General features: G+C 41.7%; 1 protein-coding gene across 2 annotated transcripts; it reads left to right on the top strand.

Annotated features, from left to right (window-relative positions):
* The first annotated feature begins 2,077 nt into the window (after positions 1–2,077).
* CCDC160 (coiled-coil domain containing 160) lies at positions 2,078–10,590 on the top strand. 2 transcript variants are annotated; one of them, XM_081126480.1, is made up of 3 exons: positions 2,078–2,237; positions 3,287–3,344; positions 9,207–10,590. In XM_081126480.1, the coding sequence occupies exons 2-3, from the start codon at positions 3,309–3,311 to the stop codon at positions 10,194–10,196; spliced, it is 1,026 nt and encodes a 341-aa protein (XP_080982606.1). In that variant the 5' UTR covers positions 2,078–2,237; positions 3,287–3,308; the 3' UTR covers positions 10,197–10,590. The 2 variants fall into 2 exon arrangements, with proteins under 2 accessions (XP_080982606.1, XP_080982607.1); XM_081126481.1 differs by lacking the exon at positions 2,078–2,237 and adding an exon at positions 3,013–3,180 and having other exon boundaries at positions 9,207–10,583.
* The last annotated feature ends 15,252 nt before the right edge of the window (positions 10,591–25,842 follow it).

The following is a 25,842-nucleotide window of genomic DNA, read 5'->3' as shown; positions in this document are numbered from 1 at the left end:
CTTAATTGGGTCACTTGTATCTTTTATTATTGAGCTGCAGGAATTCTATATAGCCTGCATACAAGCCCTTTATCAGATATAAAATTGCGATTATTTTCTCCTAGTCAATGCCTTGTATTTACATTTTGTAAACAGTTCCCTTTGAAGAGGAGAAGTTTTAGATTTTGATGAAGTCCAATTCATAAATTTACCCATGAAAGGATATCAGGCCAGGGTTGGAGTTAATTTTTGTATATGATGTGAAAAATAGATAAAAATTATCTTTTTTTATAGGGATATAAAATTCTCCAGTATCATTTGTTGAAAATACAATCCTTCCTTTACTGGTCCAATCATTAGCACAGTGCTAGGGATGTCTTTGAAACCTTGAACCAATATTTTATATTCTTGATTTTTCACCCCAGGTCCTGCTTATATCACAGTTATTAAAGTAATATATAAAAGCAATCCAGAGTAGGGTCCTGGATATCTTCATTCCTTTAATATAAATGTTATTGGTATAGGTAGGGATAATGAGTCTTTTTCTGCCAATTAAATTTATCAGAAAAACTCCCAATACTAAATATTTGTCTTGGAAATAGAATAACAACGGGAAAGTTGTACAACTATAATACGCCAAGTAGGAAAGAAACCGTGGTCAGATATAATTACAGTGCGAGAAAGACAGCCAAATAGCGATTGAATAGTGGGAACTGCCTGTCCACAGAAGTTCATATCATCAGTAAGAAGTATGGTTTCCTTCTTGGCTCCTCATGTGTTTCCCCCTGGAATTTTCATTGCTGCTTTCAGCCTCTTACCCTTTCTAGCCACTGCCTTTTTGGAGACTCTGTCCCAGGCTCTGATAGCTTGTCAGTGACTTAGAGTCTGAGCAGTTCTCTGCTTGTTGTACTGCTGTAGGAAAGGAAGTGTTTTTTATAAAGTTGGCAGTTGAAAGTCTTTCCTTGTAAAAATGTTAGTATTTTATTTGTCAATGTATCTTAATATTGTTTCTAAGTCACTACCTTACTTCTCTTGATAAATTAGACTGTCACTTTTTAAATATGCTTCAACCTTCTTTCACTTGAGATTCTAGAACTAATGTTTCCTTTCACCCTCCTGCTTCCTAAAAAATACTAGGTTTCCTAAAACTTACTATTAAAACTATTTTTGGACACCCCAGTTCCACTCTAAGACCCAGGACCTTTGCCAGGTCCATCTTTTGGTCAGGCCCTGGCTGAGTCCAAATCATACTATTAACCAATATGTGTGATCAATTTTGTGATGGAAGAATGAGCATTGGGCAACCAGGCTAATCAAAGTTTGAGCAGATCATTATGCAATAAAGTACCAGAACTGAAATCTATAACATAATGAAGAACATGTGCTTGTTCCCCAACCAAATCCTGGCAGTTCTGAGCAACTTTTGAAACTCAAAGAGAGTAGTTTGGGGACTGACAAAAGGAAATTATTTTAAGCTGCCAGTAGTGTAGAGCTAGTTGCCCCGAATAGGTTTTAGATTGAAATATGTTCTAGAGTGGTTTAGAGAAATTCCTGAGTCCTAAATAAGGAAACCATGGGCTACCTGAGACACAAACTCAGTCTCCCATAGGGGTACAACCAGGCACAATGCTCTCCTGACACGGGTCCTTGGAGCCTTGGCCAGAGGCAGAAATTCTGGCCAGACCATTGTGCTGAGGGTCATGGGATGGGGTGAAACAGCCACACTCTTAGGGACCCTGAACCAATTCCAGGCCACCTTCCAGAGCTAACCCTCCCCTGTCAACGTCAGGTTATGACCTGCAGGCCTACGGGTTAACCCGGGCCACTCCCTGTTTCCCTAGTAATCGCAGTATCCAAGGGGCTTTGTGAGTCACCCAGAGGCTCCGTCATAAGCCCCTGTGGGTGGGACAGGCTCGCAGTTTCTCGCCCCTTCCCACCCAGACTGGGCGGCCCTCCTGCGACTAGAGCTCGCGTTTCCCGCAGGTAGGAGCCGCCAGGAGACCCACCGCCCCGGGCATGCGCAGTGCTCTGCGGGGCTGCGAGCGCCGGCCCTCAGCTCCCTGGTCCTATTAAATCCGGCCAGGCGGTTGCTAGGCAACGGCGCGGGCCGCGCTGGCGCTGCACTGCGGAGGTTTCGCCGGGCGCCGGCCCGGCCCCGGCAGGGTGGCCAGCGCCGAACCGAGGGGTGCCGCAGGCCGGTGGTGGCCGGCTTCGGAGAAGTGGGGAACGGGACCGCCGCACCCCACCCACGCCGCCAGGTCAGTCTGCGCGCGGGAAAGCCGCTCCTCCTGGCTCGTCCCTCTTGTTCGCGGGCGCACCATGCTCTAGAGGACGTTCCCCATGTGAACCGCATCGCGGGCCCCCTCTCTTGAGATCCCCGAGCCCGGAGGTGGGGAGCGTTTGGGAGGGAAGCGACCGGGGCATGGGGTCCGGGTCCGGAAGGAGGAGTGGTGTCCGGCCTCGCCGCCGCCCCTCCCGGCCTCGACAGCGTCACCTGCGGTGGGGGCCAGGCAGCGCCCCGCCGGAGCCACCCACTCTCCACTGAAAGCGGCGGTGGCAGGAGTTCCAGTTAACCATTTACTGAGAAAACCCCGAAACTATGCATGCATAGTACAGCTTTATAGCTGGAATGTGACTTCCATGCTAATAAAGTACTCAGCCTTCAGAATTAAGGGGACTCCGTCCCTTTTCCTCCAGAAGGAATCGTTTCACACGAATAACAAAGAATTGTCCGCAAGGCCCAGTTTTAAATGGCACTTCGCTTACCTCTCAGTATCTGCCAAGCAGTAGACAAGACACTTTGTCCCGTGAAGTAGACACTTGGCTCATGTGTTAGGACTCTGAAAGATTAAGGCACAAATCGGGAATCACTGCCCTTTTAAATGTTTTGTTTTTTCTTCAAATTACCTGTGCCCTGAGGGAAGGCTTGGGCTCCAGCCCTTCACTAATTGTGGCCCTTGGCATGCTCATTGATGGCCAGCGCGCTGCTGCCACTGTGGCCACCAGTGGTGGCTCATTTGTTCAATAGGTGCTGAAGGCAAGGAGATACTGCTGTGTTTGACTACATGCCGCCATCGTTCTTGTCCCATTTGATATTTGCATTGCTTGGGAAACAAGACTTAGTGGCATCACAGTTGACATAGTAGGTTGACAAGTTCAAAAGAAAACTTTCTTCAAAGTGTCTGGCAGATGGGCCAAACAGTAAGTATATCACTTGTAATTTTAGGCCACATCTCAGATATAGACAGGGATTCGGGCATTCTGGTTAATAGTGTTTTTCTAATGCAGGTGAGATTTTATTTTTCAGTTCAAACTGGAAAAGGAGGACAATGGCATCAAATAGAAGACCCTGGACATCAGGAAATGTAAGTATAATTATGCTGGCTGATACCTTGTTATGGGTGTTTAGAAGCACAGAGCCTCAACCTTGTAACTATATCATTAATCCGCATTGTCAGGACACTATCAAGAAAGCCTTCTCTCTGAAATCAATAAAGATATATTTTTTTAAAAAAAGAAAAAGAAAATCTCATAAAAATAGAACTGTCCTGAAGATTTTAGCTGAGCCAAGTACACTTTGAGGGAAAAATAAAAGTCCTTTTCCTAAAATGTCACCCAAAACACTTCATAAGTCACAAGACAAATTATAAGTATTTACAAAAACTCAATTAGAATCAAAGCATTATAGAATTTTCAGGAAGAATATTAAGGATCAATTATTCAACAAATATTTATTGAGGGCTGTCATGTGTCAGGTAACAGCTAGGGATACAAAGATGATTAAGGAGGTCACAGTATTGGTAAAATAAAAGTGTGTATGAAATGCTGTAGAAGCACAGGAAAAACTCAGCACGCAGCACCATCCTTGCTGACCTTCAAACCGACACTCCAGTTGTAATATTTCTTTGAACTTATTGGTGACTGAAAAACACTGGAGCATCTGGAAAGTTCTTGGTAATTTTTATTGGTGATAAAAATGCAAATGTCTTTGGTTGTGGGGGGGAAAAAAAAGACTGCCACTTTTCTGCTTTGAAATAATTTAGCTTCAGAAATTTGGAGACATAAACAACTTATAGGATTTAGGGTTAATTCTTCCCGGAGGATGCAGGTTAAATTAATGTAAGATTTGAGTTTAGGTTCCCCTCTGCATACTATAATACTACCTACATTTGTTTATTTTTTTCAAACTGACTTTTCCTGAGGTCTGATGACCTCAGGCTGGCAACTTTGAAGCACACATCTTTGGAGAAGGGTTGAGTTATTTAACTGGCTGGTTCCTGTTCCCAAGGAGGGTAAGGAAAACCTAAAAAAGGGACAAGACCCATTTTTTACAGTATACTTTAAAATTACTTTCATTTTCATTTTCATTAATTTCTTTTAACCACCTGTGAAATAAGTATATTGACCCTATTTTACACCTAAAGAAACAACAACAAGGTAAGTTTCCACATAGCTCTAAAGTGTGGGAGCCAAGATAACTGACTTCTTCAGTCTTACTTTTTTCACCATAGTCCACACTCAATTTCTTTCTCAAGAACTTCCTTTCCCTTCCCCACAATTCTGCACGGTAAAATGTGTTCACCCATCTTGACTTCAGACAGTTCCCCTGGGTTCTAATTTTGGTATTTAATAGTTTTCTGCAAGCCAGTAATTCTCAAGAGGGTGGGGAATGGCAAAGCTTCCCTAGGTGGGGCAGGTGAGAATATTCTTGAATAAGGAGAGAGGGTAATAATGGCAGTGTTTTGTGCCTGGGAACAGTGGAAGCAGCATAAAAAGTTGAGAACTACTACTAAGTGAGAACAGGTTGGACAATTGAGCAAAAAAGCAAGGCCAGTGATTTTCTTTGTAGTAGACTCCTCCCTTCCCCCTCCCCCATTTTCACCAAGCACTTTTTCTAAGGGTTGGGAAAACTGAAAACCTCCAGGAATAATGGGGAAAAGTTCCTTGGGCTAAGAAGGACCCTTTGTCTTCCCCTTACTGCCCCTGGGCTGTGATTACAAGCTATGGCTCTAGTTGATGGGGGCTGAGGTAGTGACAGAAGTTTGCCTATCAAGGGTGGAGATGACCTTTTCTAACCATCATTCCCAGCTTACAAAGTTTGTGATAAAGCACTCTTGTGATGTGGGAGAAAGCTTCTGGAGGTTTTCCAGAACTATTTCCCAGTCCCAGCATACCCCTGCCTGAAAAAATAATCTCTTTTTGCAGACACATCTAGATTTATGCAAAAGAGGTGGTCCTGAAATTTTGAAATCAAATTTAATGTAAATGAGATAAGGCAACAGAAAAGATCTTTGATTTTTATGTCATCAAATTTCCTTAAAGCGTGTGATTTTAAAATATGAATATTTTAGAAAACATAGGTTTTACATATTTGATCACTTATCCACCTTAATATGAGTATATTCCTCAGGGACCCATACCTTGAAGATGAAACTGTGATGGTTTTTTGGGTTTCTCCTTTCACAATAAACAGCAGTATATTATTTTCTGGAACTATTTGAGGATAGATATGCATTCACCTAAGAATTTTATGGAACAGTTTACCCAAAGATCCATTAGAAATGATCACTCTTTGCTTAGTTAGTGCTCAACAATTATGTCACATAACACTACATTATAAATCCATTTTCAATTTATCGGTGCTTCCCAAATTCTTTAGGTGAATATAAACCACTTTTATGAGTCAAGAGATTCTTTACTCCACCAAAATGCCCTACTACTTTGCCACTGCAAAAAGAAGAAAGTCACCAGAGGATGAATGGTGATGTTTTTAGGTAGACACTAACTAGAACCATCAAGAGTCCATTATTAATTCATGTCAGACACAAATGAATACATGTAGCCATATTATGTATACCCAGGCATTGACAGTTCAGTCCCAAGGACCACTAATGTTATTTTTGTCATAGGACTTTATATCATTTTCCTTGTTCTGGCTTATTTCTTTAAATCTTTTATTTCTCCTGGACCTCCTTCCCCTACCCTTCAGTTCTCCAGAATCAAGCATAGTGTTGGGTAATAATAATAAATATAATAATAAATGTTCACAATTGACTCACTAAAAAGGCATGCTTGTACTTTCAAAAGGGGATTCTGGTTTGCTTTGCCTTACACTGCAAAAAATTGCGTAATCAAGTCTATTGCAAGCAAAATGGCTACCACTCCAGGGTAGAGGAGTGTCGTCGTTTCAAAGCATATTCCTTGTCCTTGCCAGAGAATACTAATATCATACTTGTTCTCCATAAAAAAAAATAACAAAATGCAATTTGCAAAGAGAAAATGAAACTGGCAGCTTTTACCCCCCTATATGGGCTTTTCCATACTCTGTGAGTAGATTTGGGAATAAGCCATTAAAGGATATCTTGCCAATAAAATAGAAAAGAAAGAAAGAAGGAAGGGGGGAGGGAGGGAGGGAGGGGAGAGAGAGAGAGATAGAGAGAGGGAGGGAGAGAGAGAGAGAGAGAAAAGAAAAGAAAAGCAGCTCAGAGACCCCTGACCCTGCCCTGTATAAGCCATGGGAGGGGAATTCCAAAGGCTTTTCAAACCTTTCTCTTTCTGTCCTTTGATACGTGACATGCAATTCTCCTTACCCTCCCCCCCCCTTATTTTTCCTCTGTCCTTTTGTGGCCTTTAAAAAATACCTAAGCTCTGAAAATAGTGGGTTGTTTTCTTTCAATTTGTGAAATGAAACCTAGCAGAATAATAAAGGGGAATTTTAGAACAAGCACTGACCTAGGAGACAGAGTTTCAGTTTTATCATTACAGGCTGTGTGGCCTTGGTCAAGTCACTTAACTTCTCTGAGCCTCGGTTATAAAATAAGTCTACTCTTCCCAGTTCTGCAAAAAGCATTGTCTATATCAGGAAATTGTACAGAAGTTCAGGAAGAAAGGTAGTGAAATTTACATATTTATGAGAGGGTTGGAGATATGTTACTTTTTCAAGGTATAAATTACTAATAAAAAGAGTTTTCTATTTTAACTTTTATCCCTACCCAAATCTCTATATCAGATTTGTCATTATTCCTATCTCCAGTTATAAAGTGGCCTCAGCTTACTTGCCCCTCTGCACATTTCTTTCTTGAGCAATCTCACCAATGCCTTTCACCCAGAATTTGCTATGAGTAATAGCAATCTCTCTCCCACTGCTACCTGATTAGAAGCACTTTTATCTTTTATAGGATTGTCTAGTAAAATTTTGATTGCTAAAAAAATGTGACTGGTTACAGATGATGTATTGTAGAATTGTATACCTGAAATCTGTATAATTAACAAATGTCACCCCCCCCAAAAAAAAAAACCACAAAAACACACAAATGTCACTCCAATAAATTCAATTAAAAAGAATTATAAATGTAACATAAAAATTTTTTAAATGTGACTGGCAGCTAGTTTCACCATCTTTTCTTTTTCTTCTGTTTCTTTCCTTTATGATTGCTGTAATAATCCCCACTCATTTGCATTCATAATACTAGAGAGGAGAGAGACAAGGATTATGATTATATTTCCCTTTTAAGAACAAATAGATCATAGATGCTTCTGGATGGTGACTAGTAGAATAAAGTCAGAAAGGACTATTTCAAGAGAGAGGAGATAATGCCTCCAGTGGCAAATCTACACCATGAATTTAAAGTCGCAGCTTATTATTCTAGTCTGATTGACTTTTAATAAAGTTTGGCGTATAGCTTTTGAACCCATCATTTTAATACCTTTACTGAATATTTGTACCTTTCCCTTTCCTCAAAGCCAAGTAGTTGACAATGGAGATGTACCCTTGTGGGATAGGGGGTCAGGCATGTTCAGTACATGTAGATATCAAGTTTATCCTCTCATTGTTGGTAGGAAGGAAATCTGTTAAAATTTAAACTACTGTTGCTAAAAAGAAAATACTAGAGAGATAAGATATCAAAAAGTGGTTGTCTTAGGGCCACGGGATCATGAGGTAGATTCCGTTTCTGTATTTTCCAAAATTCTACAAATAATGAGCACTATTATAATCTTTGCACAATATGAAATATTATATAAATATGTATTATATATTATATAATATATAACATTTATCATTTTTAATAATATTAAAGAAAATATTAATTTAAAATAAATACAATAGTTGCCATTTTTTGTTACCAAGATAAAATTACATTTGTGTGCATGGGAAAAATAGATGCAGCTATAATTTGATCTTTCTCAGTGGTGATACCACAAATATATTACAGTAAGTTAATGTATAAAATGAATGAAGTGACCCCTTCCTTCTTCCAACCCTTTAACGGTAACTGCAGTTTTTAGTTTGTTGGCTTCAGATGCCAGTGGCCTTTCAGTGTGTTACCTGGTTCCTTCTTTCTCCCTTCTCACAGAAGTAGTAACCTATGAAAGATGTCCATGCTTTAGGAGTGCTGTATGTTAAGGATTCCCTTTGAATAGGGAAGAAACAAAATAAATATCCTCTAATTTTTATGTATTTAGAAAGTTGGTTGTGATTTAGCATGCTAAGGTTTCACCTAAAAACTACACTTGGTATCAATATCTCCAGAAAAACACATTTGGTGGCATTAATATTTTCAAATGTTGACATTCGGTCCTCATCATGAAATTGCTGTCAAAATGGATAGAGTTCTGTACACTTGGCAGTCATGCCTAAAAGCAAAGCCCAAGACTGGAATAGCAGGAATTCACAGGTCAAGACAGAAGGGCATTTGGCAGAGTTAGTCATGAGGAAGTCTGCATGGTATACTTTACAAAAAGCAGCTCGTATTGCATTAAGCCCTGATGTTTTAGTCACTTTAAAAAATGAATAAACAGTATTCCTACCCAAAAGAACTAGAAAAAAATCAGGGAAATTGGAAGCACAGGTATTAGCCTATTTTAATATTAGCCTATTAATTTTAAATCACTTTTACATTTTTGAATCAGTCTGTTTTCATGTGTATCATTGTTTTCTCATAGAATTATTTTCTCTGCCTACAATAAATAACCAAATGTGTCAATTTGTTGGTTATATTTCATAGTATCAGAGAATTTTAAAGCTGGAACGATCTGTAGAACGTAACTAATTTAGCCCTTTCAATTTACAAATGAGGGAACTGAGGCCCAGGCCGCTTCATGAGTTACCGGGAGAGGCAGCCTTCAATATTTAGGCTCCTTCACCCATGAGCCAGCATTCTTAGTTGTTTTCACACTGCCAGCTGCCAATGTAAATAATGTGTTTTGATTTTAAAACTTTTTTTCAGGAATTTGAAGAGGTGTTTGAAGAAATGGATGGTAGGAGAAAACATTGGAAAGAGAATATGTTTGCTCCTTCTTTTAGTGCTCATGATGTTCTGAATGAGGCTTTACAGCCTGAATCTTCTCCTGGACACCTGACTTTAGGTAAGGCCAAAAGGATGGAAGGAATTTATAATTTGTCTAGCAGGAAGTTTCAAGAAGAGAATAAATTTAGGAGGAAAGAATTTGTTTCCCAACCAAATAAAATACAACAAGAACCAAATTTAAGAGAGAGAAAGATGAACATTTCAAAGAATGAAGCCGACACAGACTCTGTCTCCTGCGAATCATGTAATTTGGATGTTGCAACTGAAGAAAGCTTTAATAGCACCGAAGACCACTGCGTCTGGAATACAAAGGAATTTCCAGTTCCATGGCGACGAGACAAGAAGAAATTTACTGAAGGAAAGTCTCCAAATTTTAGCCTGAATATTTTGAATGGAGAACTGGAAGAACTCAATATGAAATGCAGGAAAATAGAAGAGGAATTTGAAAATGCTGAAAAAGAACTTTTGAACGCCAAAAAGGAAGTCTCCACAAAAGCCCTAAATTTTCAAGAAACAGGGCCGGAAACTTTGAAGAAAAACTGGGAACTTCAATCTTTAAGAAATGACCTATCTGAAAAAGCAACAAATGTCAAAAACTTAACTAAAGAGCTCCAGCAAGCCAAAGAAGTCATCCACAAGCTGAGCCTAGAGAACAGAGATCTAAAAGAAGCTGTGAAGAAGTTAAAGCATCAGACTGAGGTTGGAAATGTGCTCCTAAAAGAAGAAATAAAATTGTATTATGAATTGGAAATGGAAAAGATCCATGGAGAGCTCGATGTTATCAAGAATGAACTCAGAACTGAGAAGAGCCTGCAAGCAAGAAATAACAGGGCCCTGGAGTTGCTTAGAAAACACTTTTCTTCTGTAACATCAAGTACCCTTGACAGCTTTACAGGGGATTTTTTTTAAAACAAAAAAAATAAAACGCCTTTAATTAGGCAAGTCATTGAGCCAAATCAGTTTCTTGTGCTTTCTTTGTGTACTTTTAAAAATGTGTTTAATGGGGTGTAATTTTCATTTTTGGTGAATCCATGCATCTGTAAAATGTATAGATGTCAATTTCAAAGCATCTGCTTTCTCTTTCTAATGGAGTTATTGCAGGGGTTTAAATGGAAATGAAGCTTCAGAAATCTCTTTTTTAATATTATTTCACTCAGACTTGTAGTGACTCACCAAATCATTTATGACCACAAATCAATAGCCTTTTCATGATCTTGTGAGCATTATGTCCTTGGCATGTGAACATTCTTTCGTCTGTGTTCATTGATGTTAATAATAAAAATCATGTTTATATGTATAACATAACATGTGGCTGTGGCTCTTATAGCTGCCTGTTCAGACTCAATGGGATACAAAAATGTATATGCTTTCTTTGAGATCTAACCTTAATTAGGCACATATAAACATCTCCAGGAAAAAATGCAGATTTTTCTCTCCCCTGCTGTGTTCCCCATGTGTTTTCCCTTCACTTGGCCAAGGTTCCCATAGACTAGAAGACGACTTAAGAGACAAGCTATGACCTTTGCTAGATCTCTGATTTGTCAGCATTGGCTTTTGCATTTTCTTATGTTCACCACCAAGGGGCGTTGTTTACACAGTTGTTCCAAAATTCTACCAGGGTGGGGATGGGCATTTATAAGCTTCCTGCCCAGCTTACATCACCAGCTAGCTCGGACTGGAGTGAAAGGTGTTGGGTGTTGGCTAGGTAAGCTGTTAGTGAGCTGGCTTGATTTATACAGGAATCCAGCCCTGTTAGGGGCCTGGGCAATGACAATTTATTTTATACTTTTAGAGAATAAACGTGCTGCTTCAGTCCATTGGTGAAAACAATGGGCAGTTGATTCTTTGCATTTGTTTGTATCAACCACGACTTTTTTTGTAATTGGAGCTCTATTTGTATGCTATTTTTAAGTCCAATGAACAAAATGTAATTACAGACTATGAGGGTGGAATACAGTTGTAAGGGTTTAGGTATCTTTCCATATAGGAAATCTTGAGACTGGGAGTCTGGACACTTGGGTTCTAGGACTTGCTTTGCCATTCACTAATTATAAGTCCTAAAAGTCCTCATCTATAAAATGAGGGAGTAGAACTGTTATCCAGATTCTGTTCACTTCTAATGTTCTGTGCTTTTACCACAGTATTTTATTTGCAAGTGTAACTGTACCTGTGAAGAAGTAAAACTCCTATAGCATCAAATGTACTCAGTTCTAGTACTTTGGGGGACCTACATTTCAGACACCCCCCCTTTCAAAGAAATGTAGAAAGTCTCTTCTTTATATTTTGAACATTTCCAAATATTGTGTCATTACTAAATCAGGAGAGGGATTAAATGAGCTCCTTCTCCTTTATCTTGTTTCATTTTTACTGGTTAAGGTTGGGGAAGGCACTGAATGGAAACAAACTAAGCTGACCTGAAGGCTGAGCAGGGCTCGCCTAGCCTGGGAGGACTGGTCTAAATTGGAAGATAATCACCTTTGGCACCTTCTGAGTTAGTCCTGATAAGTTAGTCCTGATAACCCAGGTACTGGCAGCCCACTCAAAGGGGTGGTCACTGGCTTCTCACCAAGGGTCTAGGTACAAAAGCAAACTAGGAGGTTTTTGCCCTATTCCATCATCCCCTTAAAAATTATCCCTTTGTCCTTGCCCCAGAAAGACACTCAGCTTCTGACTATTAGTGTGCAGAGCTGCTTACATGTTAAAATATTTCACAAATTGTATTAAGTTCCTGGGCTCAAGCATCTTAGTATATTTTAATTTTTAAAGAGGAGTTTTTACTCCAGGAGGATTTCTATCAACCAACCACCAGTCTAAAGTCTTAAGTGACAACTTGGTTTATCTGGCATGAGTGTGTATGTGCACTTGTATGTTTGAGGGTGGGGAAAGAGTGTGGTGGAGGGAGATCCGGAAAAGATAAGTGCATGGCTTAGCCCAGCTCTCGGGTGGGGGGTTTGTATTTCCCGGAAGGAACCGGAAAATAGATTTTCTTCCAAAAAATATGTTTTTATTGATTTCAGAGAGAGGAAGGGAGAGGGAGAGAGAACTAGAAACATCAGTGAGAGAGAAACATCAACTGGCTGCCTCCTGCACGCCCCCTACTGAGGATCGAGCCTGCAACCCAGACAAGTGCCCTGACCTGGAATTGAACTGTGACCTCCTGGTTCGTGGGAATGAAGCTCAACCAACTGAGCCACACCGACAGGCGGAAAATAGATTCCGATGGGACATCCTGGGATGTGGAGCCCCTGCAAGGCCCACCCTATGGAAAGCCTAGGTCCGGACACTAGCCAGGGAGATAATGGACAATCCCCAAATCCAGAGGGCTAAGGAGAATGGAAGCCAAGGTAGCAGAGCCAACAGTGTGGAGCTGGGAAGGGTTCATATGTTTTGATGCTTATATTTTATATTTTATTTTATTTTTTTGTTAATCCTCACCGAGGATATTTTTTCCACTGATTTTCCTAAGAGAGAGTGGAAAAGAGGGAGGGGGGAAGGGAGAGAGAGAGAAACATCAATGTGAGAGAGACACATTGACTGGTTGCGTCCCACATGGGCCCTGACTGGACCAGGGATCGAGCCTGCAGCCGAGGCACGTGCCCTTGACCAAGAATCAAACCCGAGACCCTTCAGTCCGAGAGCTGATGCTCTAATCACTGAGCCAAACTGGCCAGGGCTTGATGCTTTTATTTTTAAAAGCAGTGCTGAAATAAGCTGGGAGAAAGCTGGCCAGTTCCTTGTCCTGGGCAGATGGGAACAGCAGTGGGTTGAAGTGGCTTAAAGAACCAGAATCAAAGCAGATAGTAATACTCTGTCCCACTGTCTCCATAATCACACTCACTTATTGAATTAGGTGGCTCCCAATTTTGATCAGAATATATTGTCATTGTCCTTTTTAGTATATCGAATTGGAGATGTGGAGGTATTTTTACTTTTAACAAGAATGGCACATCAGGTACTCATCCCTTTAATCTGTTAGGTAAAATACTTGAAATTAGCAATGCAATTGCAAACCATTCCCCACCAAATACCAGTTCCTTCCTTACTAGGGAACATGGGCTGTCACATGGCTCTAGGGATATCTGCTCTACCTTGGGTTTACAATCCAGTTCTAGAAACATTAGCTGATAACCATAGTTATTACCATAGTTAATAACTTCTAAGACACACTTAAAAAGTATTTTAACATCCCTGAATTTGGGGTACATCTTGAAATGGTTGGCATGTTATAGTATAATTGTCAGTGGGTTTTCCCCCCCCTTTCTTAATGTTTCATAAAATAATGATGTATTTTAAAATCAGTGGAGTTTTAGATTTGATGAAATGTGGTATGTGCTAGGCTGGGGATGTGAGGATAAAAGGATTTATGAATAAGACAGGTCTCTGACCTCAATGACCTTACTTATGTGACTAACTGAAAGAACATGGTAAATGCTATACTAGCAGTGCTAATACAAAGTGCTGTGGGAGCACATAGGAGGATCAGTTAATTCTGCCTGTGGGGTTGGGAAGGACCTCATAAAGGAGGTGACATTTGAGCTGAACCTTGAAGGATAAGAAGAATTTTTCCAGGCCACGATGGGGGCAGGGGTGGGGGCATTTCTGGAATGTGAATGTGGAAGGTCTATTTGGCTTCAAAGAGGCCTCGAACAGCAATGTATTAGAACACTGGGATGCTACATTTTGCTGACTTTTAAAGTCCCATTTGAGGTTCTACTCTGAAAATTACTGTGATTCCAACTTTTTGCTCATTTGCATGTAGACTAGAGAATGAAGTTCTCATGACATAAAGACCACGTTCCAGATAACGAACTGCAGGAAAAAAATTTTTTGGGTGCCACTGTACCTTTGGCTGCCATCATTTTTGTTTTGGAAACAAAAGGCCTAAGAGATTTTGGTCATAATATCCAGCTAAGTCCACGATGAGCGCTCAAGTTTCAAAGAGATATATAAAAGATAAATACCACAGTTGCTCCTCTCTCCAGGAAAACACAGTATAACAGAGATTAAGTGCACAAACGTCGATTATCCACTTCCTAGCCATGTGATTTTGAGCAAGTTGCATAAATTCCCAGTAGCTTGGTTCCCTCATTTTGTAGGATGGAATTAATAAATACTGTTGTTGAGAGAATAAGATGAGATCGCATATAGTCAGTAAATGTCACCATTGTTGTCAGCATCACCACCATTATTATTATTATTATTACATAGCTGACAAGGGGAAATAGATCAAGTCCATCTGTCTCCTCCCAGCTATTACTCTCAGCAAACTCCACACAGACAGGGTGGGGCAAAAGTAGGTTTACAGTTATTGGTTTGGAAAATAGTACAATAATTAATAAATAACAATACAAGAATAATGTTTCACATACTTACAACTGTAAACCTACATTTGTCCTACCTTGTATTGTCCCTCAAATTGTGTTCTCTGGAGAGGATATGCTAAACTCACACTGAATGGTTTCAGTGATGTGTGCTATGTTCGGAAAGGTAAAACAAGTTGCAGGGAGATTATTTTATTAGTATATGAAGCCTTAGGCCAAAGTAATGAATTTGTCATGATGGGCTTTCTGGCCTCAAGGCAGATCCTGTAAGGGGCATTTTCTTGGGTCAGAGCCTACCCAGCCCCCCTCCAATCGGGTCTGTGTAAGGCTGGCCCCTGGCCCTGGCAGGCCGAATACCAGAAGGGGATAGAAAGCCCTGCTCTAGTGCTCCAGTGGGAAAAAACTCATCTAGGAAAAGGGAATGGAGACAAGAGAGGCCAGTAAGCTACTGAGGCCACTAGAGGGCAGTAGCTAAGGGTGACCGTGACCTAGATGGATTGTGAAGGAAGGAGTTGCTATCAGTTGCAGCCCAAGACCAGCTTCAGAGGTAGGGGCTGTAGTTAATCCCACTAACAACACTCTTCTAAGTTTCTTCTCTGGAAGAGAGGGCCGAAGGAATCCAGAAGGAGAGGTACAGGGGATGGACAGTGGTAGACACAAAGATGCACCACCCAGGTCTCCCTCAAGGAAGGATTTGCTGCCCAACAGAAGAAAGTGAGGTCAGCAGAGAGTCTCCAGCTGTCAGTTCTTGCAGAGTCTGCCTTATCTGCGGACAGCCACTCTGTCCCAGATTGTACCCTTCCAGAGTCACTGATAGACAGTACTCCGGAGCTCCCTGCCCGATTGATGAGGCTTTATCAGGTTTCCATGGCAATTTGACTTCTCTCTCTGCTCAATCCTACTTCCTCTCCTTTTCTTTCAGAGGTGTTGATCTGTAATAAACTTCTGGTACCCCAAACTCCATCTCAGTGTCTTCTACCAGTAAACCCAGCTGGGCAAACTCCACATCTCACTTTTTCTAGTACACCATCCTGCCCTGGTACAAACACAGGAACTGGAGCACTTTGCTCTCAACAATTTCTTTATAGACATAGCTTGATATATACCCAAAAGAAAAGATTTCAAATAATTAATGTTTTATGGGGTAAAAGTCTTTATGCTACATGCAAATGTATTTTTGTACTCATTAAAACCACATAAAAATATATTACGCATTTTAAAAGTTTGATTACCTCAAAACCAGAAATGCCTTCCAGGCTATTTGTTGATATAAGACACATATATGAATGTGAAAAGCAGCTCTCCAGATTTTCTTCAATCTTATTATATGAAGGGGAGTTGTTATTTTGTAAAATCTTGACTAAATTTGTAAATTTAAAAAAACATTTTGTCTTGTTGAAGATATTTTCTTTCATACAGAGATCCTGAAATAGTGTTTTTCAAGAATCATTTCAGTTATGGATAAAGTTACAATATTATTCCTTTATTGTAACTTTGAGAGACTTACCAGGGTGTCAAGGAAAGAACAAGAGTGAAATATACAGGGTGGGCCAAAAGTGGATTTACAGTTGTGAGTATGGGAACAGAAATTATTCTTGTATTATTATTTATTAATTATTGTATTATTTTCCATATGAACAACTGTAAACCTTCTTTTGCCTCATATATATATGTATATGTATATGTATATATGTATATATATGTATATATATATATACATATATATATATATAAAATAAAGCATATTTAGCACTTTCTAAACATCAAGGGGGCTCACAGCATGTTTTTCCCTTAAAAGGAGTGAGCTTTCAATGAAAACACCTTAGGTGACAAAGATTCCAAGGGGAACTATTGTTTTAAATGTGATAAATACTTTTGACTTATTAAAAAAAAAATAAAAAATAAACAGACCCCCAAAGCCACAATGAGTGTTTATCAAAGAATCCTGGGTATTGATTAACTTGATTCCATCAGTGCTGGAACTTGCTTTAGAGAGCTGTCAACTGGGCTTCATATTTCAATTGTTTTTGTTTAGGTTACTATCACAGTCAAGTTTATTGTTACAGGGAGAGGATGCCCTGTCCTTCAAGGAGACCTAATAACCCACCATCAGAAGACATGAACACTTTATGGTCTCTCCAATAATGAGCTGCATCTTCACTGCTCATCTCAGCCATTTAAGAGATGGCTAACTCCAGTAGAGTCCAGATTGCAGTAATAAACCAGTTTGTCTTTGAGAAATTTAAATAACCTTCCTTCATGGTGATTGAACATTTGGCTCATTAATTTTAGCACTAAAGGTGGTCTGATATAATGGAACAAGCATCATATGTGGAGTTGGACAGTCTTGGTTTGAATCCCAGATTCACCATTCACTAGCTGTGTGATACTGAATAAGTCATTTAATATTTATGAGCCTCAGTTTCCTCATCTGATGAGGAAATACTTGTATTTTTGTGCAGATTACATCAGATGTCATATGTGGAAGTGTGTGACACATAGTAAAGTTTTGTAGCTAGGCTTTAACCAATAGTCCGAATTCAGTCTAGGATACTAGTGATATAAGGTATGTCTCCTATCATGGTCTGGAATATAGTACATGACAACACCTATTGTGGACTCAACAGGCATGGGCTGAAAGGCAAAAGAAATGCTTCAAGTATACCCCAGAAAACATTCTCAGAGAACCAGGTATGAATACATTCTCCTGCGAAATGGCAATCTGAGCCCACTGAAATGTAGCAAACATCAGAAAGCTGGGTGTGATCAATGGTGAGAGAGGTGGAGTGGGACAGACTGTGAAAAGTAGTTCTGGGTACTGAGCACGGGAGACAACACCTTGATACTCAGTATGAAAGGAGGGCACACCTACAATACAAGGTGAGCTACAGCTTCAGTGTCTTATAAGTACAAAAACAAGACAATTGACTCATTTTTATCTTATCTGAGCAGCTGTAGTAGTGGGTCCCCCGCTGCATGACAACCTCTGCCAGGGGGAAATAGAAAATGTTATAATAGCCTCTCTTGTCTCCATTCCTTTTTCCTAGATAGACTTTTTCCCACTGGAGCACTAGAGCAGGGATTTCTATCCCCTTCTGGTATTCGGCCTGCCAGGGCCAGGGGCCAGCCTTACACCGACCTCATTGGAGAGGGGCTGGGTAGGCTCTGACCCAAGAAAATGCCCTTTACAGGATCTGCCTTGAGGCCAGAAAGCCCATCATGACAAATTCATTACTTTGGCCTAAGGCTTCATATACTAATAAAATAAAAATGTCCCTGCAACTTGTTTCACCTTTCCAAACATAGCACACATCACTGAAACACATTAAGTGTGAGTTTACCATATCCTCTCCAGAGAACACAATTTGAGGGACAATACAGGGTGGGGCAAAAGTAGAGAACAAAGACAAACTAGAAACCAGAAGCGTGTACTGGAACCCAGGAAGATGAACTGGATTCTGTATCCGTCTCTCATCTCCAGCTTTGATGATGTGGCTCTCCTGCAGGAGAAGCTGGTGTTCTTTGCCCATAGTACACACACCTGGCCCTGGTCTAGGAATTTGAGAAGCCGAAGGAGTGTTGAGGGGAGGGTGTAGCAGCAGCCGCAGACCCAGTTGTTGCCTCACACAGGTGAGGTAAGCCAGTGGATAAGTGACAATATATGTGAGCTGGAGATACACCTAGTGCCCCTGCACTGAATCTCCAACGTAGACACTGTATGTTGAACTCCTATTTCATTAAGGCCTGCCCAATCTGCAAAATAGCTCACAGGTAAAGGAATTCCCGGAAATGTAGTTCAGCCTAAGCACATTTTCCATTACAAACCTACTGCAGTTCCCCAGTAAGTCACTGGAAGTGATGGTAATTGAAATCCCTCTTGCTTTCACCTTTTGATTCCCAGATTATGTATTCTTTCGACTGAGAACACAGTGTTGTATAAAATTCTTTGATTTGGTGCATACACTTCACCCTGGAAGATGGCACTCCTTTCTCAAAGTATTGCCTATTTGCCTAAATTTTTGAATGATATTTTTGCTGGTTAAAGAATTTGTGCTTGATCCCCCCCCCCTTTGAGCATTTTAAAGATGTGGCTTCACTGTTTTCTCATGCGCAATGTTCCTTTACACATAATGTTTTTCCTAGCTGCTGTTATTGGTTTTAAATAAGTTGATTATGACATGCCTTGATGTTGTTTTCTTCATGTTTCTTGTATTTGGGATCCATTGAGCTTCTTGGATCTGTGGGTCTTATAGACCTGTTTCTTGGTTATAGCTATATCTTTAAATATTTTTCTCTCCCTAATATCTCTCACTGAAGCTATGCTTTCAGCTGCCTATCACAATGTTCCATCAGACCAGCAATTTCTGGATGGTGTGGTATGGAGTATGACCAGTGGGTCTCTCTCTTAAAGTCCTCCAGAAGTTTTTTTTATATATTTGGGTGCTCCTATATTGAGTGCATATATTTAGCAGGGTTACATCCTCTTGTTCTATTGATCCTTTTAGTATTATGTAGTGACCTTTCTTGTCTCTTGTTATGGCCTTCATTTTGAAGTCTTTTTTGTCAGATATGAGTATTGCTACCCCAGTTTTTTTTTTTTTGTTTTTTTCATTTCCATTTGCATGGAAAATTTGTTTCCATCCCTTCGCTTTCATCCTCTGTGTGTCCTTTTTTCTGAGGTGGGTCTCTTGTAGACAGCATATATATGGGTCACGTTTTCTTATCCACTCAGCTACCTTATGTCTTTTGATTGGAGTATTTAAGCCATTTACATTTAAGATTATTATTGATAGGTACTTATTTGTTTCCATTTTTATTCTTTATGCCTGTGTTCCTCTCTCTCTCTCTCTCTCTCTCTCTCTCTCTCTACAACAGTCCCTTTAGCATTTCTTACAGGGTTGATTTGCTGGTAATAAACTCCTTTAGACATCTTTGTCTGCAAAGCTCCCAATTTCACCTTCAATTTTGAATGATAGCCTTGCTGTATAGAGTAGTCTTGGATTCAGTCCCTTGCTTTTCATTACTTTGTGTACTTCATGACACTCCCTTCTGGCCTTCTGTTGAGAATTCAGCTGACAATCTAATGGGAGCTCCCTTGTAGGTAACTTTCTGTTTCTCTCTTGCTGCTTTTAAGATTCTTTCTTATCTTTAATGTTTGCCATCTTAATTATGATGTGTCTTGGTGTGGGTCTTTGGGATTCATCTTGATTGCGACCCTCTGTGTTTCCTGGACTTGTGTGACTTTCTCCTTCACCAGGTTAGGGAAGTTTTCTGTAATTATTTCTTCAAACAGGTTCTCTATTCCTTGCTCAGATTCTTTACCTCCTGGTACCTGTATGATATGGATGTTGTTATGTTTTATGTTGTCCCAAAGGTCCCTTAAACTCTCCTCCTGCTTTTTAATTTTTTTTCCAATTGCTGCTCTGAGTGGGAGTTTTTCTACCTTGTCTTCTAATTTGCTGATTTGGTCCTCAGCTTCTTCTAACCTACTGTTGATTCCTTCCAGGGTTTTTTTGTTTTGTTTTGTTTTTTTAATTTATCTTTATTGTTGAAAGTATTACAGGTGTCCCATTTTCCCCCCAATTGACCCCCTCCACCTCACTCCCACCCCCTCCCCAGGCCTTCACCCCACTATTGACTGTGTCCATGGGTTATGCATATATGAATATAACTTCTTTGGTTAATCTCTTCCCACACTCCACCCCCCTTCCTTCTTCCCTCCGAAATATGATCCTCTGTCACATGCTTCAATGTCTCTGGATCTATTTAGTTTGTCAGATTCCTTTGTTCATTAGCTTCTTCTTAAAGAAGACCCTTCAACATTTCCTGTAGTGCTGGTTTGGTGGTGATGAACTCCTTTAGCTTTTCCTTGTCTGAGAAGCTCTTTATCTGACCTTCAGTTCTAAATGACAGCTTTGCTATGTAGAGCCATCTTGGTTGTAGTTCCATGTTTTTCATCACTTTGAATATTTCTTGTCACTCCCTTCTGGCCTGCAAAGTTTCTGTTGAGAAATCAGCTGACAGTTGTATGGGTGCGCCCTTGTAGGTAACTAATTGCTTTTCTCTTGCTGCTTTTAAGATTCTCTCTTTGTGTTTAACCTTTGGCATTTTAATTATGATGTGTCTTGCTGTGGGCCTCTTTGAGTTCCTCTTCTTTGGAACCCTCTGTGCTTCCTGGACTTGTAAGTCTATTTCTTTCCCCAGGTAAGGGAAGTTTTCTGTGATTACTTTTTCAAATAGGTTTTCAATTCCTTGGTCTCTTTCTTCCCCTTCTGGCACCCCAATAATAAGAATGTTGGGCCTCATGAAGTTGTCCCAGAGGCTCCTTATACTATTTTCATATTTCTGGATTCTTTTTTCTTTTTGCTCTTCTGGTTAGGTTTTTTTTTTGTTTTTTCATGTTCCAAATTGCTGATTTGATTCTCAGCGTCCTCTACTCTGCTGTTGATTCCCTGTAAGTTATTCTTCATTTCAGTTCCTGTAGCTTTCATTTCAAATTGGTACTTTATTATGTTATCGATTTTCTCAGTTATTTCCTTAACAGTCTGCTTAAACATCCTTATAAGCAAAATTCTGAACTCTGTATCTGTTAGCTTGCTTGGATCTATTTCATTTAGTTCCTCTTCTAGAGATTTCTTCTGTTCTTTCCTTTGTGACATCTTCCTTTGCCTCCCCATTTTGGCTGCTTTCAGGTGTTTGTTTTTATGTAGTAGGTAGAGCTGCTATGTCTCCTGGAATTGGTAGAGTGGCTTTGTGTAGTAGGTGTCCTCTAGGGACCAGTGGCTCAGCCTCCCCAGTCGACTGAGCTGGGCCTTCTAGGTGCTCCCCTGTGTGGGCTGTGTGCACTGTCCTGTTGTAGTTGAGCCTTGGTTGCTGTTGGCGTTACTGGGAGGAATTGACCCTCAGGCCAATCAGCTGTGAGGACCAGCTGCGAGGACCAGCTGCAACTACAGCCAGAGAGCTGCTGTGCTGGAGAAACCCTTATGGATCAGGATTTACTTCGGTGGAGCTTTGCTGTTCACCAAGTATGCCCCTTGAGTGTGTCACTCGTGGATGTGGTAGGGTTGTAATCCAGTGTGGTAGAGTCTGATCACCAGGTGCACTGTCTCTGGGGCCTCCAGGGAATTGCAAAGTCAGCCTGTGCCAGTGCCTTGCCCAGGGTCATCCAGCATGAGCTACACAGCAAACCGTAGTTGGCTGCTACTTGTGCTGGGCTTGGCATTGTCCAGGAGAGGCCAAGCTGCGAGTCAGTGCAGCTGCCGCTAGTGCCAGGCCTGGGGCCGCTTATCAAGCTGTATGGGGCAGCTGCTGCTTGTTTGAGAGATTTTAGGAAAGTCCTAAGCATGAGGCTGGAGAGGCCACTTGCACAGAAAAGCCCCTGGAAATGGCCTGGATGAGCTGCAGGTGGGGAGGGGCGGGGCCTCCGGGAATCACGGGGCGGGGCCGAAGGCGCGAGTCAGGTGCTGGGGATTCAAACATGGCGCCTGCCTGCCGGCTGGCTGTGTGCAGGAGGACTCGCCAAAGGAGCCATGGCCTCCGCCAGCCCTTCTGCCTGGGAGGAAGCCGCCCTCCGCCTCTTGCCCGGATCTCAGGCAGGTCAGTTCCTCCCCGAGTGTCCCGAGTCCTTTCCTGCTGCCCGGCGCTGGGCTCAGAGGGAGCGTCCGAGTGAGTCCGTGCCGGGCCCTTAAGAGGAGCTGCTGGGGCTCCCGCGGCCTCCGCGACCCTCAGGGACAGTCCCCGCTGGTTTCACAGCCCGGAGTTGTGGGGACGTCTCTTCCTGGCCTGGAGCCCTGGGCTGGGGGCCTGCTGTGGGGCTGGGACCCCTCCCTCCTCCAGGAAACCCCTGCCGCCGAGATTCCCTCCCGGGTTTCAACCACAGCACCGGGTGCGGGCCAGCAGCACGTCTTTGTGATTTAGCCCCGATCCGCCTGCGTGTGCGCCCCTCCTCCCGCTCTCGGTGCTTCTTCAGGTCCCTGGTTGTGGGGCTTCTTTTTAGCCAGATTTCAGGAGGCTCTGAGTGATGGTGGTTCTGTATTTTAGTTGTAATTTTGATGTGGTTGCGGGAGGCGGCGGGTGCAGCTGTTACCTACACCGCCATCTTGTTGTTCCCCCCCCAGGGTAGTCTTTATATCAGCTCTGTCATTCTTCATTTCCAGTTGATTCTTATTTATGTTTTCTATCCCTTTTTTCATGCTACTGTAGTTCTCATTAAATTTTATATATTGTCATTAAGTTGCTTGTAGTTCTTACTGAATTGCTTGAGCACCCTTATAATCATTACTTTGAATTCTTTATCTGATAAATTGCTTGACTCCATTTTATTTAGTTCCTTTTCTGGTGATTCCTCCTTTTGTTTCATTCGGGAGTTGTCCCTCTGTATTTGTTTCTGTGTATTAGATAAAACTGCCATGCCTCCCGGTCTTCATGTGGTGGCTTTATGTAGTAAGTGTTCTGTGGGACCCAGTGGTGCGTCTCTTAGATCTCCTGATCTGGGTGCTTGAGGAATGTCCCTAGTTTGACTTATTTTGGTTCTCCTGTTGTAGCTGGGTCTTGAATGTTGTTGTCTCATTTGTGGATGGAATCTCTTCTCAGGCTGGCTGGCTGTGAGGCTCACCCACAACCAGGCTCTTGTGCGGGTGGTGACAGGACACAACAGAACACAACACAACAAAACGAAAACATACACAAGACCTCTACAACAACAACAAAAGCTAGTGCAAAAGAAGAATTAGGAAAGAGAAAAGAGAACAAGAATGATAGAAGAAAAGAAAGAAAAAATGACAAGGAAAAAATGGGGGAGAAAGGAATACGAAAGGGCATAGATGAAATAAAGAAAATAAGAAAATAAGGATAGAGGCAGGAAAATGGTATAAAGGAAAAGAAGAAAAAAATTGAATATGAAAATAGAGGAGAAAGCAGATAGACAAAAAATAAGGAAAAAATATGAGAAAGAAGAAAAATAGAGTAAGAAAAGAGAAGAGAAAATTTAGGTATATGAAAGAAAAAATATAGACTAAAACAATGAATCAATAAAGAAGAAAGATAAAGAAGGTATAGAAAAAAGGAGGTGAGGGAAAGGGAACTAAAAGTGAAATGGCATTCATCTCAGCAGGGTTTAGTGTCTCCTGGGAGCTCCCTTTGGATCCTACTCTTCTGATAACCAGGCTGTTTTGTCTGCCAATTCTGCTCTTCCTGGGAAGTACTTAGGTGGTGACTAGTGTCAGAAACTGTCTTCCTTTGACTCTTAGCAACCTGTTTGAAGCTTCAAACTATCCACAATTTGTGTCTGTCTCTACAGGAACTGACTGCACAGGGGAGGGGCCAAGCTGCAGTCTAGGGCCTGTTTTTTAGCAGCATGGTGCCCAGGGCTGGGTCAGCAAACTGCCCTAGGTTCACTAGGCTCTGCCTCTGCCTGCCTTCACCTGCCATCAAGCTGTCAATGTGAATCACTCAGAAGTCTGGTTCTGAAATGGCTTTAGTTATAGTCGGGAGTACAGACCTCTGGGTCTCCCGTGAGGGGGAGGTGCTGTTCGGATTTCAGAAAAAGTGGTGGGTGTGTTTCCTCATCCCAGAGCAACTCCTCTGACTGTCCCAGAATATTTCCCTGCCCTTGGCTGGGGGGAGATCCTCACATGCTCTCCAGTGGGATCAGCTGGAAACCTGGAATTTCTATCACCTCTCATATGAGGGGGAAGCACCACTCAGGTTCCCTGGATAGTGGGGCGGGCAGCCCCATCCCCTGTCCAGTCACTGACGCTCCCTGAGACTGTTCAAACCCCTAGGCTTGGCTTCTGCCGTCTCTCCTCTGCAAAGGTCCACATGCAGGGTGTGGCAGGCCAGGGCTTCTGAGAGTGGATTGGACTGTATCATCTAGGGCGGGCCTTTTTCCTTTTCCTGAGCTGAGGCTTCTGGGAGGGGCGAGTGTCTCGCAGAAAAAATGTCCATTTGGGTTTGGGGAGGTACAAATGAAAAAGAAGCCGGGGCCCCTGCTTTTCCATGTCTGCACCCAACGCTTCCCACCCCAGCCCCTCCTTAGGCTCCTGGAGTCCGCACCGCCCGCCCTCCACCGACGCCTCGGGTAAGTAGCTACAAAGGAATATCCTGTGCTCTGTGTTCAACAAAACCCCTGAGACTTCATCTCTGACTGGCTCTGGCCTTCCTGGTGGCCAGCAGCCCTGCCGCCTTTCACGAACGAGTGTTCCCTGGGCCTTTGGTCTCGGCTCTGGTGCTCAGGGCTGTGGGGCGCAGCCTGGGTTCCAGACCTCGAGCTTCTCAGAGAAAAAACCCTCCTGTAGGTGAGAGATCCCCCTTCACTCTCTGCCTGCTGCCCCTCTCGTGACCTCACCCTTCCTACCAGTCCCTAGGTGTTTTCTGTCCTTCCTTGGTATACATCACCTCCTCAGCTGGACCTCCGTTGGTAATTACGGGTGAATGTTCCCCAGTTTAGTTTTATTTCCAGTCTGGCCCTGGGAGGAGGTGCGAGAAAGACGTGCTGGGGTTCCTTGCTCAATATAGTGTTTTAAACAGGAATATAAAGGAACTGGCTGAATTAGCCAACTGACCTCTTCCATTCTCTTCCTACCTTCACCCCAACTTGGGAACTAACCCTCATGCACACCCCAATTCTAAACTCTCATGTTCTCCCACAGTGATAACACTCGTGGCACATGGGGTTAGGTAGATGGGTCACGGTTTGGAACTTACGGAAGAGCAGGATTTACACTAACTATGGGCCAGATGTCCCCGTGGATGTTTTGGACAGAACCAAATTCTTGACTCTTGGATAAAATGAGAATTTTTCTGTTAAGTTTTCTATACTACCTAAATGCAAGTGATTATAATAATACCATGGTCCTTAGGGTTCATAGTAGGAACATTATAATTTGGATCTTTGGGTCGTTTAGTAATTATAACCCAGCTGATAAAAGAAGACTTTTACCAAATCTCACACAATGTTAAAAAAGCAGTTTCATAAACATAGCAAATTATTGCTCCCCTTTTTATTTATTTCATTTTAAAGCTATAGGATTGAAGAATGTTTTAAAATTCTAGTAAAACAAAGTGAAATGCTTTCTGCTAAGCAGCTTCCTCCTAGACACATCTGTGTGTCTGAGGCAGCAGTGACTATAGTTTACAATGAACCAGTCATGACAAGTCACCATGATCTGTATCAGGCCAGGCCCTCTTCCCTTGACTCACATGGAATCTGAAAGTTAAAAACTTGTATTGTACGT

The sequence above is a fragment of the Miniopterus schreibersii genome (assembly GCF_964146895.1).
Source record: "Miniopterus schreibersii genome assembly, chromosome: X".
Lineage (NCBI taxonomy): Eukaryota > Metazoa > Chordata > Mammalia > Chiroptera > Miniopteridae > Miniopterus > Miniopterus schreibersii.
Note: the sequence above shows the minus strand (reverse complement) of the source record. Positions and strands in the feature narration are given on the sequence as shown.

Coding starts and splice junctions, on each gene's coding strand:
- CCDC160 (XM_081126480.1), top strand. CDS start 3,309: ATGGCATCAAATAGAAGACCCTGGACATCAGGAAAT. Junction 3,345..9,206: donor GACCCTGGACATCAGGAAAT/GTAAGTATAATT, acceptor ACTTTTTTTCAG/GAATTTGAAGAGGTGTTTGA.